Source organism: Python bivittatus, unplaced genomic scaffold (genome assembly GCF_059951505.1).
Source record: "Python bivittatus isolate LINGU-HERP-01145 unplaced genomic scaffold, Pbiv_v1 ctg000020_np1212, whole genome shotgun sequence".
NCBI classification, from domain to species: Eukaryota; Metazoa; Chordata; class Lepidosauria; order Squamata; family Pythonidae; genus Python; species Python bivittatus.
In genome coordinates, this window is record NW_028277030.1 from 54458266 (window position 1) to 54472801 (window position 14536).

General features: G+C 40.9%; 1 protein-coding gene and 1 long non-coding RNA gene across 2 annotated transcripts in view; one reads left to right on the forward strand and one right to left on the reverse strand.

Moving 5' to 3' along the window:
- The window catches only part of USP45 (ubiquitin specific peptidase 45), a 53699-nt gene extending 42097 nt beyond the window's left edge, over positions 1-11602 (reverse strand). Inside the window, exons 1-2 of the mRNA XM_007428771.3 lie at positions 11123-11602; positions 611-720 (exon numbers count right to left, since the gene is read on the reverse strand). Of these exons, the coding sequence (XP_007428833.2) occupies positions 611-710 (100 nt within the window). The 5' untranslated portion in view covers positions 711-720; positions 11123-11602. The remainder of the gene's footprint in view (positions 1-610; positions 721-11122) is intronic.
- LOC148217061 (uncharacterized) lies at positions 10548-14510 on the forward strand. Its single transcript, XR_015795814.1, has 3 exons — positions 10548-10904; positions 12017-12117; positions 13427-14510. It is a non-coding gene; the product is annotated as an uncharacterized LOC148217061 (long non-coding RNA).
- The last annotated feature ends 26 nt before the right edge of the window (positions 14511-14536 follow it).

Genomic DNA, 14536 nt, shown 5'->3' on the forward strand with positions numbered 1-14536 from the left:
ACGTAAGAAAAGAAACCACATAATTATGAAACTACCATTTCATAATTCACAGAATTCAACATCTATCCCACATAAAGCATCATCAGTAATAATGAATATAGTTTGAAGTGTAGCTCTTGTACAGGCTAATAAATTTTCTGCATGCTATTCTCTCAAAGTGTAATCTTTTCTTCTTTTTAAAAAAATTCTTTCTAGTGTTCTCATTGTTATTCTGGCCCCTTCTCTCTCTTTCTAGCATAAAAAGATCCAGTTTTACATATAAAATAATGCCCCAATGTCCTCTAATCAAACTACAGTAGAAACACACAATTCCATTACTTACTGTTTAACTGAAACCACCTAGGAATATTTTCCTTTCTTTGATGAATATGATCTGATTCACTCCATCCCTAGGTGTATAGTAGTAGCTCAAAATGTATTTAAAACCACAAGAGGCATTATTTTCCTGCCTGTGGCAAGACAGTTCCATGGGATACCACTCTGATGAGATCACTCTGTATAGCCTACATCACTGAAGGGAAAACGTGCATTTCTCCCACGCACCAGAATCAGAATTCAACAGATGGAGCAAACAGGCATAGCTATACCTCCCCAAACACAGCTTTTTCACCTGTAATATCATCAGAGGAATCTTCATCCTGATGCTGATTTGACTTTTTTTGTCTCTTATTTTTATCATGGGTAACCTTGGATGGATCTTTTACCCTCATCAGTTATTTGCTACAAGAGAGAGAAAGAAAAACAGAACAAAAATAAGTGAGATAGGCATTGGTAAAAGGCAAAAGCTTTGGTTACCATAAGCAACAGCATACGTTGACATGGCAAAGCAATACAAATAGCCCAACTTCAACACAAATACCAACCCGAACAATTATTTAAAGAATTCTTCTCTCTGCCTTGCCATAGTGATTACAGCTACCTCTTATAAGCTACATCAAGAACAAACAATGCAATATGTTACAGTGATCCCAACCAGAAATAGCTGGAATGAAAGGAATGCATCAAAATATAACCATTCTAACCCAGGCTTACTTGCTTTTGAAAACATAATGCAGACACTCTGGTTTAATACCCACTTTTGTGGTGGTAAGGAGGTCTTCAAGTTAGTTTGACTGCTGGTGACTGCCTGGACAAGTCCCTGCAGTTTTCTTGGCAAGGTTTGTCTCCGAGTTTCTAGCCTGATGTCTTAACCACTCCACCAAACTGGCTCTCTTAATACCCACTATGAAAGGACAAATACATGCAGGCAGAATGTACAACAGAGTGACAACTCCTGAAACTCAACAGTGTGCCCAACCATGGGCAAGGCTGATGAAAGGAATAAACTGCATCTGGGAAGGAACTGAAGACTGTCCTAATATTTGGATGTATGTGTGCATGTTGGAGAATGGGACTGACAAAAGACTCACCAAGTACTTGATGTAGCTTTTAGGGGCCCAAAGGCTGCCCACCTCTATCTTACAATGGCTGAAGTAGTAGGCATGTAGCAGACATATAACAATACTTCCGCTTCAACATTTGTGTAACAGATATACATTTTTTATTGTATATTTCATACAATGAGCTCAAGGTGATATATTGTTTCTGCCTATATTTTATCCAAGCATCAACCCCCAAAAGTAGACAGGTCTGAGAATGACTTTTTTTCAGTTTGTAATCATTAAGAAAAGTGATTGTAGATGTTAACTTTTTCATACGACAGAGAAGAAATTTGATGCATGGAACTTCTATAGAAGAAGAGCTTCTCCTGTACAGAGGAGCAACATCAATAAGCAGTGAGAAAACCTAGTCCCAAGGAGAAGTCAGGAAAAAAAAATCCTGGGTTCCTGAACAAATTTGATTTCAAGAACTGAACCAACATATAAATCAAAAAGGAAACCAATCAGAAGGTCTGCATGCACACAAAGTGAACTTTATGTGCCTAAAAGAGATGTGCCTTCCTGAAATTTCCACAGGAAAGCAAGTATGAGGTCTATCAAATGCCTTTCCCTTATGAAGGAAGAGAAAGAAGCTCCTATCCTTATTACAACTATATGGGCTAGGCTACTAGCCTGCACTTCTGTAGTTCCAACTCTAATATGCTTTTACAGATTCCAATTTACCAACAAGATTTGTTTTTTATAGGTTGAAGGGTATGTCCATGAGAGCAAAAAAGAGAAAGAGAAGGAGCACCAAAGTGGTGTAGTGGTTAAGGTGCTGGACAGGGAGTGGGGAAACTCTCTCAGGCACTGAAGCCAACTGGGTGATCTTGGGCCAGTCACTCCCACTCAGCCCTAATCTCAACATCATGCACTGATGGCTTTACTGTGTGAACCAGGCAAGCACAGTGCAAACAAGTGGACCCTGTAACTAAGCAGGGGGGAGGAGGAGGAGGAGGAGCAGGAGGAGGAGCAGGAGCAGGAGCAGGAGGAGGGAAAGTTCTTATAGGTTATGTATATGACAGGAAAAGAATACGCAATTGGTAATATCTCAGCGAGTGGTAGCAACGCAGCTGACTTCAACTGATCTCAGAATGTTAAGCAGGGTTGGATCTGGTTAGAATTTGGATGAGAGATCACCAGGAACCACTAGGGCTGTCAGCTTGTTTGCAAAGTCAAAGAAATACTCTGTAAGAAGGCAGCAGAAAACCACTTCTGTAGTATTGCCAAGAAAACTGCACAGGTGTGTCCATAAGTCATCAGAAATCAACCTTGACTTGAAAGAGAGTTTAATAGCTAAGTACATTTACTCTTTGGCTTTCTCTTCTTTGTGCTATTAACTGACATATTGAGATATTACATAATAGTGACTTAAACTCAATGTGGTTTCCAAGAATTGCTTCCTATATAAATCTACAGTACACAAAAAATGGTAACAAAGCCAGTATCAAAATTATTCAGTATGCATTACAGTGGAGTAAAAAGATGATCCTAGGTTCCCTATCCAAGTTCATTGCCATGCTGACTCTAATAGAAGAGTCTAATACAATTTTAAAAAATTGTAAAAAACTGTTGTGTCACTTGTAGTGACAAATGCAATTCACGGTAATTGTAAAGCAAAAGTTAGATTGCAGGTGATAAAAGCTTGAAAAGCAAAGCTGCTGCTTCTCTTGGCTAAGAATGAAATGTTTATAAAGTCTTGTGTTTTTTGAGTTACATGCAGATATATTTCATATATATGGCATTAGATATGTCCAGAGCTAGAGCAATGCTGATCCAATTACAGAGAGGACTGTTGCTATCAAAACTAGCAAGTAGACAATGTCATCAATCAGCAGATCAGAAATTTCATCACAATGACAGCTCTGAAATCCTTTCAAGCATGCAAGCACTTAATGCTTCCTGGAGCAGTAAAAGAACCAGAACTATAGACCAGTAATGACAGCAGCTCTCCTTTCATTTTTAACTGTCATGCAAAATTCTTCACATACCATAACCATGATAGCCTAAACCAGAGGCATGTTCTACTTATAAATGACATGGGGGAAGTTTTAAGAAGATGGTGTCTTCCACCACTGCAACTATCTGGTAAAGTTCTACAGAGATTTGTCACTGATCCTCACCCAGATGCTAGATATGCAACTAACCTTTTCAAGTTCATGTAGATGCTAAAAAGATAGGCACAATAGAAAGAGCAACAGTGAAGGAGAATTCCTACAGAGATCAGCAATACCACACACATTCCTAATCCATTCAGACACCCAGAAGACACCAAAGTCAGAGAAATGAGATTCAGGACAGACAGAATTCAACCCCTGACCCCTCTTCTACATCATCCAAAATTGCACTGCTAAATTCATGACAAACCACTGAGAAACAAAGGCCCAATTTTCAATCACTTTGGACAAACAAAAACATTAACAAGGAATGTAAGTTCTTTTTAGTCTTAACATATGAAAAACCAAAATGAAAACAGCTCCACCACCAATCATTTAACTGAATACTATTCTCTATCATTAACCATGAAGAATTAGGATGCAATGAGCATGCTGTGGCATGGACTGAATCAAGCATCCTCTTCATATCTCATACCAGCAACTATCAAGAGCTGGTGTAGAGCAAATGAATAGCACTGAGATCTGTCTATGTTGAACTCACTTCAGGTATCCAAAATGGTGCATGCATTCACTCATCTATACAAATTTTTATATACCCTCCTCCCAAGGATTCATGGTGGTTTATAATACAGAATAACAACAACAACAACAACAACAATAATAACAGCAGCAACAACAACTAACTGTCACAAGCTATGATTCAGAGTCTGAATCTGATTCTGCCAATGTTGCTTCCAGGACAGGAAGAAGTATAGAATAATTTCCTGTACCAATTAAGCCTTGCCGGGGTGATACAGATTTTTTTTTTTTTTTTGGCTTTGCTGTGTTCCACTACCTACTAATTGCCTTTTCATCTTCAGTTTCCAAATTACCTCGTGGTAGATTCCAAGACACCTAAAGATCCTGAATACAAGCCCAAGCAGGTTTATCTGCACAGAACTGAGCTACCTAATCTGGCCAATTTTGACAGGGGACAATACAACACAGTCCTGATAACTGTGTTAACATGCATATCTCCCATCCCTCAGTTGTCAGAAAAGTATGTCAGCCTAAATTGCACAGCCCCTATAGCCAAGCTTTATTGTGCTTCAACAAATCCAGTGACTGGTGCTCTCCTTACAGATTTGATGCAGGATAGTTTCAGGGCAGAGCTTTGTGGATTCCTCAGTTTGTTTCCCCTTCTATCGTGTATCATATGCCAGCAGAGGAAGGGAGGGAGGGAGGGAGGGTGGCAGGACAGGCTTGGTGAACTCCAGGAGTATGCCTCGAGTGTGCCTGGAAACGGTTAGCCATCTTTCAGATTTCCGAAGTGAAACCAGTTCCACCACTCATCTCCATTGTCAATAAAAAATATCCCAGCTGGCAAGCTGGTTATAGGAATGTGCAGGGTGGAATGGGAGGGAGTTTGCAAACTTATTGACAATGTTCCCTCCCACATCACCCAGTGCCCCTTCTGTACCCAACTGTGCAGTCAGATGGGATGTTTGTTCTTTGGTTTTTTTGAGAAAGAAATACTGATCTGATACACCCATGTTAAGATCAATTTGTCTAAATAAATGAATAAGCAAGTAAATGAATAAGCAAGTAAATAAATAAATAAATCGTAAGAGTTGGGATGGAGCTCTCAGGTTCATCAGTAGTCTTTCCTCACACTTCATTTTGCCCTCCCCTCCTATGTCCCACTGATCTGTCAGCAGACTTTATTTATGACTGATAGATTGATAGATACATATGCACAGACATTTGACTCAGGAATATTGATCTTCTGGAAGATCCAGAAAAAATTCTATGTCCTTCACTCTCTGAGATGTATTTAAAGGTGGAACCTAGAACAGTTGCACTTAGAAGTAGCCACAGAGAATGCAAAGTGATAATTGGAATAGCTGAAAAGGCCACAGGCCCCCAATTAATAGTAAAGCCAATAGGAGAAAGGCCATACAAAATCTCATCAGGACCAGTGACAAACTAGCAACACGCTCATTTGGGTCATAACCAGCCATGCATCTCTACCTTAGTTTAAATTGACTGGTGATTCTTTTTTGATAGATCTACTGATCTTTTGAAAGGCCACCGTTCATATGTTTAAAAGCAAATCTATTATTCTTCCAGAAAACTGGTAGACCTGTGTAGATAAGAAGCCCCCATAATGCCTGACCTGTGATTTCCAAAGCACCAGTTAGGCATTATGGGAGCAGATGTATCTGCATAAGCCAAATATCTGGCCTCTCTTGCAACCCAAGCTAAAAGGGCCATAGGCAGCAGTGACCAAATGGGGAGGAGGCACACCCACCTGTTACACACGCTGCTCCCAGGTTCGGCTTATCGTCACTCACTCACACACTCACAGCCTGTTGAGGCACGCGGATCTTGTCAGCCCCCCTTGCTTTCTACCTGGGTTTTCCAGATAGGTGCAGCTGGAGCAAACAGACACACAGCCCTGGTCAACAGCCGGGAAATAATTGGGGATACAGACAAATCACTTCCAACCAAACACTGAGGCACAAGAGGTTCTTTGTAATACACGGAGACCCAGTGAATTTAAAGTAACAGCAAAACTTTACTGGTTGCAAGGTACATTTGCTCTTTCTCATACACACACACACTTACCCACTAACCCAACTAGGCTGCCAGGCACTAGCTAGAGGGACGGAAGCCGCCAAGTCTGGATGACTCAGATGACCAAGACGACTCAGAGTGGGTGGGCTTTGGGACCCCTTTTATCCCCAAAAGTACAAGTTGATGGGATTGGGGTGAGGGTTTCCATGTGCTCAGGCCCAACTTCCTCTTTCTGGTTCAGGTCCTTTTTTGACTTGCTTCCTTCTTATCTACCTCCCTGAAGGGATCTCATAGATAAGATTCCTGGCTTTTGTCCTCTCTGCTTACGTGCCTGCTTCATCTTTAGGTTATGGCAGCTTCAGCCTAGTCTCACACACCCCAGACTTCAGCAGTCAAAAGGAACTGGATCGATCCCATCCCCTGACCAGCCATCACCAGCACGGCCACTGAGGCAACAGGTTGTCTGCACTATAAGATTTATGTTGGGAGAAGATGGAAAATATTGGCAGCACAGCCACTAAAGACAACATTGATCTGCCTCCACAGCATAATAGGGATGAAAGGGAGGCAAGGTCATAAGAACTTATTGTTTAAAAGGCACTTTTGGGTTGGGAGCGAGCCTACAGTTCCCCTTTATTCAGAAGAAAAGAGGCACTTTATAACAGGCCCTTAATTAATTAAAAAGCTGAACTAGACAGATTTCTCTTATGGTAAGAGTGGCAAAGTATAATCTCTTCATTGACAAATACAGTACTTAAAGCAACAATCAGATTACAGGTCTTTTTCTGTGTAACTATTACCCAGTCTGCTTCATCCCCTAGAACTTCTCAGTATATTGTGAAATACCCCCTTTTCTTGGCAGCTTATATCCCCTTCTACAGTGATAGAGTTAAAATGTAAAACCTGATTTCCCCCAGGTTTTGAGGAGTTTTAGGGACCTACTTTGCTCCTTAATCCTATCCCTCTGCAAATCATTCACATCATTTGGCCTATGCAAGATATCCCTCAGTGAGACGTTTGCTTGACTTTAAATTTTTCTCAGTGGGTTTGGAAGAAGGAGGAAAGTCAGGGTTTCATCATACATGCCTATCTAAAAATTCAAGTTTCTTTTGGCACTTTGGCATGGGTGCATGTTTCAGTTACATGTACACCTACTTCTCTATACATATGGATTCCACATGCACAAAATCTCATTTGCCATGTTAACTAGATGCCATCATGATGTTGAAACCACCTAATTCAGAACTAGGATAAACATTAACAGATTCACTACCACTTAATTAATACAATAAGAACTACATTCAACTACAGAATTAAGGAGGGCAAAACCTTGCATGCTGGCTAGCAATGGACAAAGAGACACAGGGTCTAGAGATAATCAGTTCAGATATGGGGTGTTGGTACAGCTTGACAGGCAACGTACAGCGGTTGACAAGAAAGTAGGATGTCAGCATAATGAATGTACTGCTTCCCAAGGAAGCTAGTGATTGCCAAGAGTATAACATTATACCAGGGTTTGGGGAATTTTTCTCTATACAACAAGCTGTCCTACTTTGTTCTTTGTGACACACATCACTCTCAACTCAATAATATATTGCTCTACTTTGTACACTACCAGCTAAACCCAAGAGGCAGAGAGTATGCTGCTACAGAACTTAAGGGGAAACAAAACTACAGAATACCAGTTTTGCAATGTTTCCTGAAGAAATATGACAAAATGTTTACAAGTCAATCAAGTTATAGAGAAATGTCTCAAGTCTATCACACACAAGCTATTGTGTTTCAATATTGCCTCTATTTTGCCACCAGAAAGATCTTTAAGAGAGTACAGTAACTGGCACCAAGATTTTGAAGTATTTCATTCAATAATTGCAGATCAGTCACATTGCACATAATTAACTTGCAATGAAGTGTCACTTTATTTCAAGGGAAGTAGGTGCCACATGGTAGCATATCAGTTTATCTCTGGAATATCTAATATGTTCCCCGAGGACCACAGAGAACTCTTTTGCAGTTTACCAGGTTCTCTGCTTCCTCCCACATCTTATTTTTTAGCTTTAAAAGAATTGAAAAAATATGCTATAAACTGATGCACCAGCCTGTAGCACAAGGAATGTCAGGCAATGAGGCATGTATTTGCCTCTGCGTATATATGAGCTGTGCATTTCTTTGCTTCTTAGGCCCGTGTACAGTATCTTACCTACTTTGGTATGGAGTGTTCTGTAAATTTTTTTTACTGCTTTTTTATTCCAAATGGAAACTGTTTTTATGGTGATGTGCTTGGATATTGGGGTGGGGGTGGGGGGGTGAGGATAAAGCATGCTTTACCCTACATGTGATTCTCTAAGCAAAATCAATTTATCTTTAGGACTCAGCTTCTGGACCAAGTTATTTGTCTCTGAACCTCATCAATTTGCTTTCTATGAAGTGCATGTAGGAATCTAAAAAGGGGGTTCAAAAGAATAATTTCACTTTTATAAATGTATTCATGTTTAAAAAATAAATCAGGAGGAGTCTGGTAGCCCCTTTTCCAACCAACAATTTTTACTAAAAGGCATAAATTTTTGTAAGCTGTAGCTCACTTCATCAGATGCACAAAAGCTTATGCCTTTTAATAAACTTTATTAGTAGGAAAATGTGCTATCATACTCCTTCTGATTTCTTGCTACCATAGACTAACACAGTTCTCCTCCTTCATTTCTTAGCTAACACAAAATATAAACCAGTTTGATGATTTTCACATCCAAATCTGGACAGAAGTGGGAATCTCTGCTGGATAAGCTATGATAGATGAATCTTCCCTGGGGTATCTACAATGAGAAGATGATTCAATGCCTAGTGCCCAATCATTAGATACATATTCAGCATTACTTAACACAGATCACAAGGAATGTTTTTTAAGAACCATTTTTATTTTAAGTACATTATGTAAGACATTCTAGCTAAGCCATATATTAAGAAATAAAATAATTAAAGTATGTATATAGTGGAAAAAACTAAGATTTCCCCCTCTTCCACTATTCTGGCACATATTCATATATTGGCTCCCAATTATAAATGGCTGTGGCAAGAATAATAGAATTACAGTTATTGTGAATTATGGAATCTAAAATTTCAGGGCCAAATTTTCCTTACTGTATACCATTTGAACAAAAGTAAAGATAAAGCTTCCTTCAGGTGGAGCTCAACTACTAATAGCATCATGGACACATCCATGCAGTTTCCATGGGAACAGTAAAGAAGTGAGTTTCCACCATTTTTTACAGGATATTTTTTCCTTCCTGGTCTAGCCAATGTTTCCTGGTGGTCTCCCATCCAGATGCTAATAAAATCCAGTTCTGCTTAGCTTTCTAAACTCAGCCAAGTCAGCGAAGTACTCTCACCTAGCTGGGCTAGCAAAAACACTAGCACAAATAACATAATTATAAAGTAGTTTTTTTGGTTTTTAAATCACTGCTGCAATCACACAGCTCTCAGTGATTTACAAAGAAAAATATGAAATGACAGGACAGTTTTATCACACAGAAGAGAAATGTCTCCAAAATGAATGTTTAGCTGTATACACTGCAGTTTTTAATGAACGCAATGCCATCCATGAATCGCAGCTGAAATGCTGGATGGAGAGAAACTCTTAAAACCAATGACTTGAAAAGCAATGGAAAATGCTGACAAGCACCTGCCCTGATAAGTTTTAAATTCTTTTTTATATACATCCTCTTTAACCTTTTATCAGTTGGCAGCCTGTCAAATAAATAAGAGTTCTCTATAACTTTCATAACATGAATTCACCTATAGCAGCAGCAGGCCACATCATCAGAGCTCAGCTTACTATTACACTGTAATAATAGCTCTCTAAATCAAAGTTACTCTTATTGGTGAATAACCCTTTCTCTGGAAGGCCATTTCTCCACTAGTGACTTATAGCATCTTCTAGTAGTAGCAGCCACCACTGGGGTGAAATAAATCCTGCCCCATCAAATTATATTGTGGGCACCAGGTGGGTGTATGAGAGGAAGAGTGAAAGAGAGAATATTTTGAAGACACTGATTGGCTGATGAACAGCCAATGGCACGGCACGCATTTCCTGCCTGCAGCCTATGATACAGACACCCCTCCCAGCAGATTGTTCACATAATCAAATATTCCCTAAAGAAAAGGGAAGACAGTATAAAGTTTGCACACTTTGGCTCGATCTCAAATTAAGAGAATCTTTATCTGCTGAACATGAAGGACCAACAAAACTGTTTAATACAGTGGCTGGGAATAAGATAGAGGCAGCGTACTGACGTCAAGGGGGAACGTTGGATTGCCAGGGCCTTCTGGTGCTTGGGTAAAAGGTGCGGGGAGACACCTCTTGGTTTCCACGTTCTCAGAGGCCGGAGCACCGATCTGCACATGATCACTGAGAAGTCAGTCCCATGACGCTCAATGGGACCCTTTTTTTGGCAGGAAACACTGTAGCGCCTACCGAGGCTTCCTTCCTCCCAGAACACTTCTAAATCTGGCCTTCAAAACAAGGCTCAGAAGCACTTCCCAACCTCGGCTTAAAGGGGGAGGGGCCACGGCGCGCCAAAAGAGCTGAGCCAGCTCCCGGCCCTGGGCTTCCTCTGCGGCGCCTCGAAGCCAACAATAGAGAGGCAGGCAGAAGCTCCAGAAGCGTCACCGGCGGGCAGGCACAGACCTCCAAACCATTAACCACCTAAAGAAAGAAGCCTCGTCTCGGGGGCGACTCGGTCATTCCGGAATCGGTCAATCTCCGCCCCCCAGCTCTGGAGAGGGCGGAGTAGAAGACCCGGGCGATGTGCTGCTTGAGGTCAGAAAAAGCTGCTAGGAAGGCCCGCAGAAAGCCAATCCCCCCCCCCTTCCGGAAAAGTCTGGCGTCCTCCCTCGAGCAAGCACGACCTGCCCTCCGATCCCCCCGTCCGTAGCAGCGGAGCCCACCGCCAGGCGGGATTCCAGGGGATTCCCCGGCTCAGCCCAGCCCCGCCGGCCGCCCGGCCCCCCGCCCCTTGCCCATTTTTCCTAACTCACCGCGCTCGGCTTCTGCTTCGCCCGGAGAGGCACCCGGCTTGAAGCGACAGCCGAAAGAGGAGGAGCAGGAAGCGGACCTTCTGCCAGCAGGACACCTTCCCTTGCCGCCCTGCAGGGAGCTGTCCCGTCCTGTCCCGTCCTGTCCTGTCCCGCCCCCGTTTCGTACAGCGATAACTGCGGTCCGGCTGGGACTCGCTGTTGGCTGAACAGTGGCTGCAGCTACTAGGCGCGTAAGGATTAGGGGACTAGCTGTCCACCGTTCACGCTCCCAAGGGTTGGTGTTTCCGAGCGAGGCCTCCGTCGGCTCTCGCAGGAGTCCGACCTTCGGGCGCAGGCGGCGCAGTGCGTCGCCCCAACTTTCGTGCCCAAGTGGGCTTCCAAAGAGAAGAGAGGCGTCCCATTAATCTAGGTGTGGGATCCCAGCCACCTCCACGCTCTGCAGATGGAAAAAAAACTCTCCCGAGTTGCTTTTTTAATGGACACGTTTGATTTGGTTTCAAAGGCACGGCTTTCAACCCTGCCCTCCGCCCTCCGCTGCAGCTACCAAGAGAAACGTAGGAAGCTGGTCTGTGCCAGGTCAGGCTGTTTATCTGGATCAGGGAGGGCAAACTCCCCGCCCTTTTTTTTCCATAGAGCAAGCAGTGGGAGGGCTCGCAGGTGAAAATGGGGGAGGACAACCTTTCTTCTCTTTTTGTCTCCCCTTCTTCTTCTCCATTCGGCTTGTAAAGGGAGAAAGAAGTCATGATACCTCTCAAGATCCCTCTTCAAGAATAGCAAAACTGAGGACCGTAGGAATGCATTGAACAGGGAGGGAGTCTCTGTCTATAAGAACTTAAGAGCTATCCTAGGTTAAATCTGTCAACCCGGTCTAGTTTATCGTGTCATTTGATACAGTGGCCAATCGGATGCCCCTAAGAAGTCCAAAGCCCATCACTTGAGATAGGCATTCAGGTGGATCCTGCCTCTGACCCTGGAAGAAGCATCATCATGATTAGGTGCCATTTATAATCGTATCTTCTATGAATATACAGTATTACCATTTTAAAACTGCTGTATAGAAAAAGGATGCCATATGGCCAGGCTGACAGCCAGCAACTAGAGAACCAGTTTGTATGCCAGCTTAAATTTATCATACTTTTCCATTTAGAAATATGGTTTCACTTTGTTTTATTTAAAGCAAGGTAAAAATCAGTGTTATTTTTTTAATGCACTTTTTAGAATGAAAAAAGCCTCTGTTGAAATAGGTCAATCTATATTAAAAAGAGGAAATGCTTGGCACCAAGCCTTCTTATATATAGATCTGTAGATATGCTCAGATATGCAGTAAGGGCCATTGAAGTGTTAACTGTTATTAGGATATTGTTTTAATGTAAATTAATGATGTTTGTATGGGTTCGCTGATTATATTGTTGATGTTTTTATTTCTGTAAACCACTGCAAGTCACAGTATCATAGTGGTTTAAAAATGAATGAATGAATGAATGAATGAATGAATGAATGAATGAATAAATAAATAAATAAATAAATGAGTGTGAATATGTCATGGAATCCAAGCCCAAAATGGACTTTTCTGATGCAAAGGAGTAAGTGCCTGAAACAGATAATTTTAATGTCCACGGGAAAATTGTGCACACCTGAAAGCAATACGGACACAATCGAGTATAGCATATGCAAGAGGTGCCTTGATGGATCAGGCAAATTGTCTTTAAAAATTTCCCTTTGAATTCAATGGACACAAGGACCCATTCAAGTAGCTATTTACTTTATTCCACTCAAAAGCTAATTGTTATGTCTCAGCCACAAAAACAATTTCTAAATAAAAAAGTCAGGCAAAATGTCCTAGAGTAACAATATATTCACTTGCAAAATTGGTGAATTACATCATTGTCATAGCTTGGGCTATATTTGGTTCCCAGTGAAAACATATGGACCATTTTGGAGCAAGAACACTGGCAGTTCCAGTGTAAGATTCTTAATTATTTGTTTGCTCTAAATATGATACCTTCTGTTTCATCCATTAGTGCTCAGCAGTTTAGGAAATGCTTACTGTACTGTTAGTTATCATATGACATGACTGGTTCTGAAACAGTGATAGGTCTTGCATGTAGAAATCTAAAGTCAACATATGCCACAAAGATAGCTGCTAAAAGCCTTTCATAGTATTGTGAATATATACACAGAGAGAGAGAGAGAGAGAAGAAACAGTACCTTTTAAAAAATGATGGTCATGATTACTTGGTAAAGAACCTGCAGATCAATATGAACTAATCCCCACGTCATTATGAAAATTTATCTTTCTGCTAGAACAATGCAGTTTGAAATACTTCTGTAGAAGGAGCTTTGTGATAATGCTGCTGCGCCAATGATCAGCCTGTAATCTCAACTGGTGATAGCACACGGTTTGCCATATGGGAGGCCTAAATACAGAAATATTTATTCCCCAAACCAGTCAAGGTACCATAGAATCTTAACGTATTAGCATATTTATAAACCTTAATGAAATTTGAAATCTTGTACTAACTGGTTAAGATTTTTTAAATGGTCTTAAGAATACAAATTGTATGCATGTGGGTGATATTTTCCGTAGGCACATTAGGGATAATCATATCTTCTATATGTTATTTGTGTGTGTATTTGGTTTTACTATATTTTTATACTGTTTTTATTGTATTTTAATTAGTATTTATTTGTTGTTTTATTGTGAACCACCCAGAGTCACTTCCTCGTGAGATGGGCAGTACCTAAATTCGAAATAAAAATAAATAAATAAAATAAATAAACAAATTCTGTCCCTAAGTTAACATATGCCACGAAGATAGCTGTTAAAAGCCTTTCATAGTATTGTAAATATACTATGATCACAATTTAATTTATAAAAGAAAATAACTCAGATTATAACTATTGATATTTTAAGAACTTCATTTAGGCCAGCTAGCATTTAATCTGCACAGAAAATAATATGTCAAATTACATGGGATGTTTTCTTAAATATACTCAGCAAAGAACAAAGAAGCATCTTTACCAATTCCAAAGAACTGAGGAGGGGGGGAATGTTGCATTGAAAAGTGGCTGAAATCACCCAAATCCAAACAAGCCACATTATGGCCTCGTGTGAATCATCCATTGGTTCCTGTACTGGATTGTTTCCCATGTTATATTTATTTCCTGGTTAAAGTAGGGCTTATCAGATCTGGGCACAGAGCTAGAGTATTCTGTCTCCTTGTTGCTGTCCCCTGCTCACCCGGATTTTTGCATCCCAGATTTGGTAGCTGTCACACCAATAAACTACAGTATATATCAGTGTATCTCAGCCTTGGCAACTTCAAGATATGTGGACTTCAACTCCCAGAATTCTTCAGCCAGCCATGCTGGCTGGGGGATTCTGGGAGTTGAAGTCCACATATCTTAAAGTCG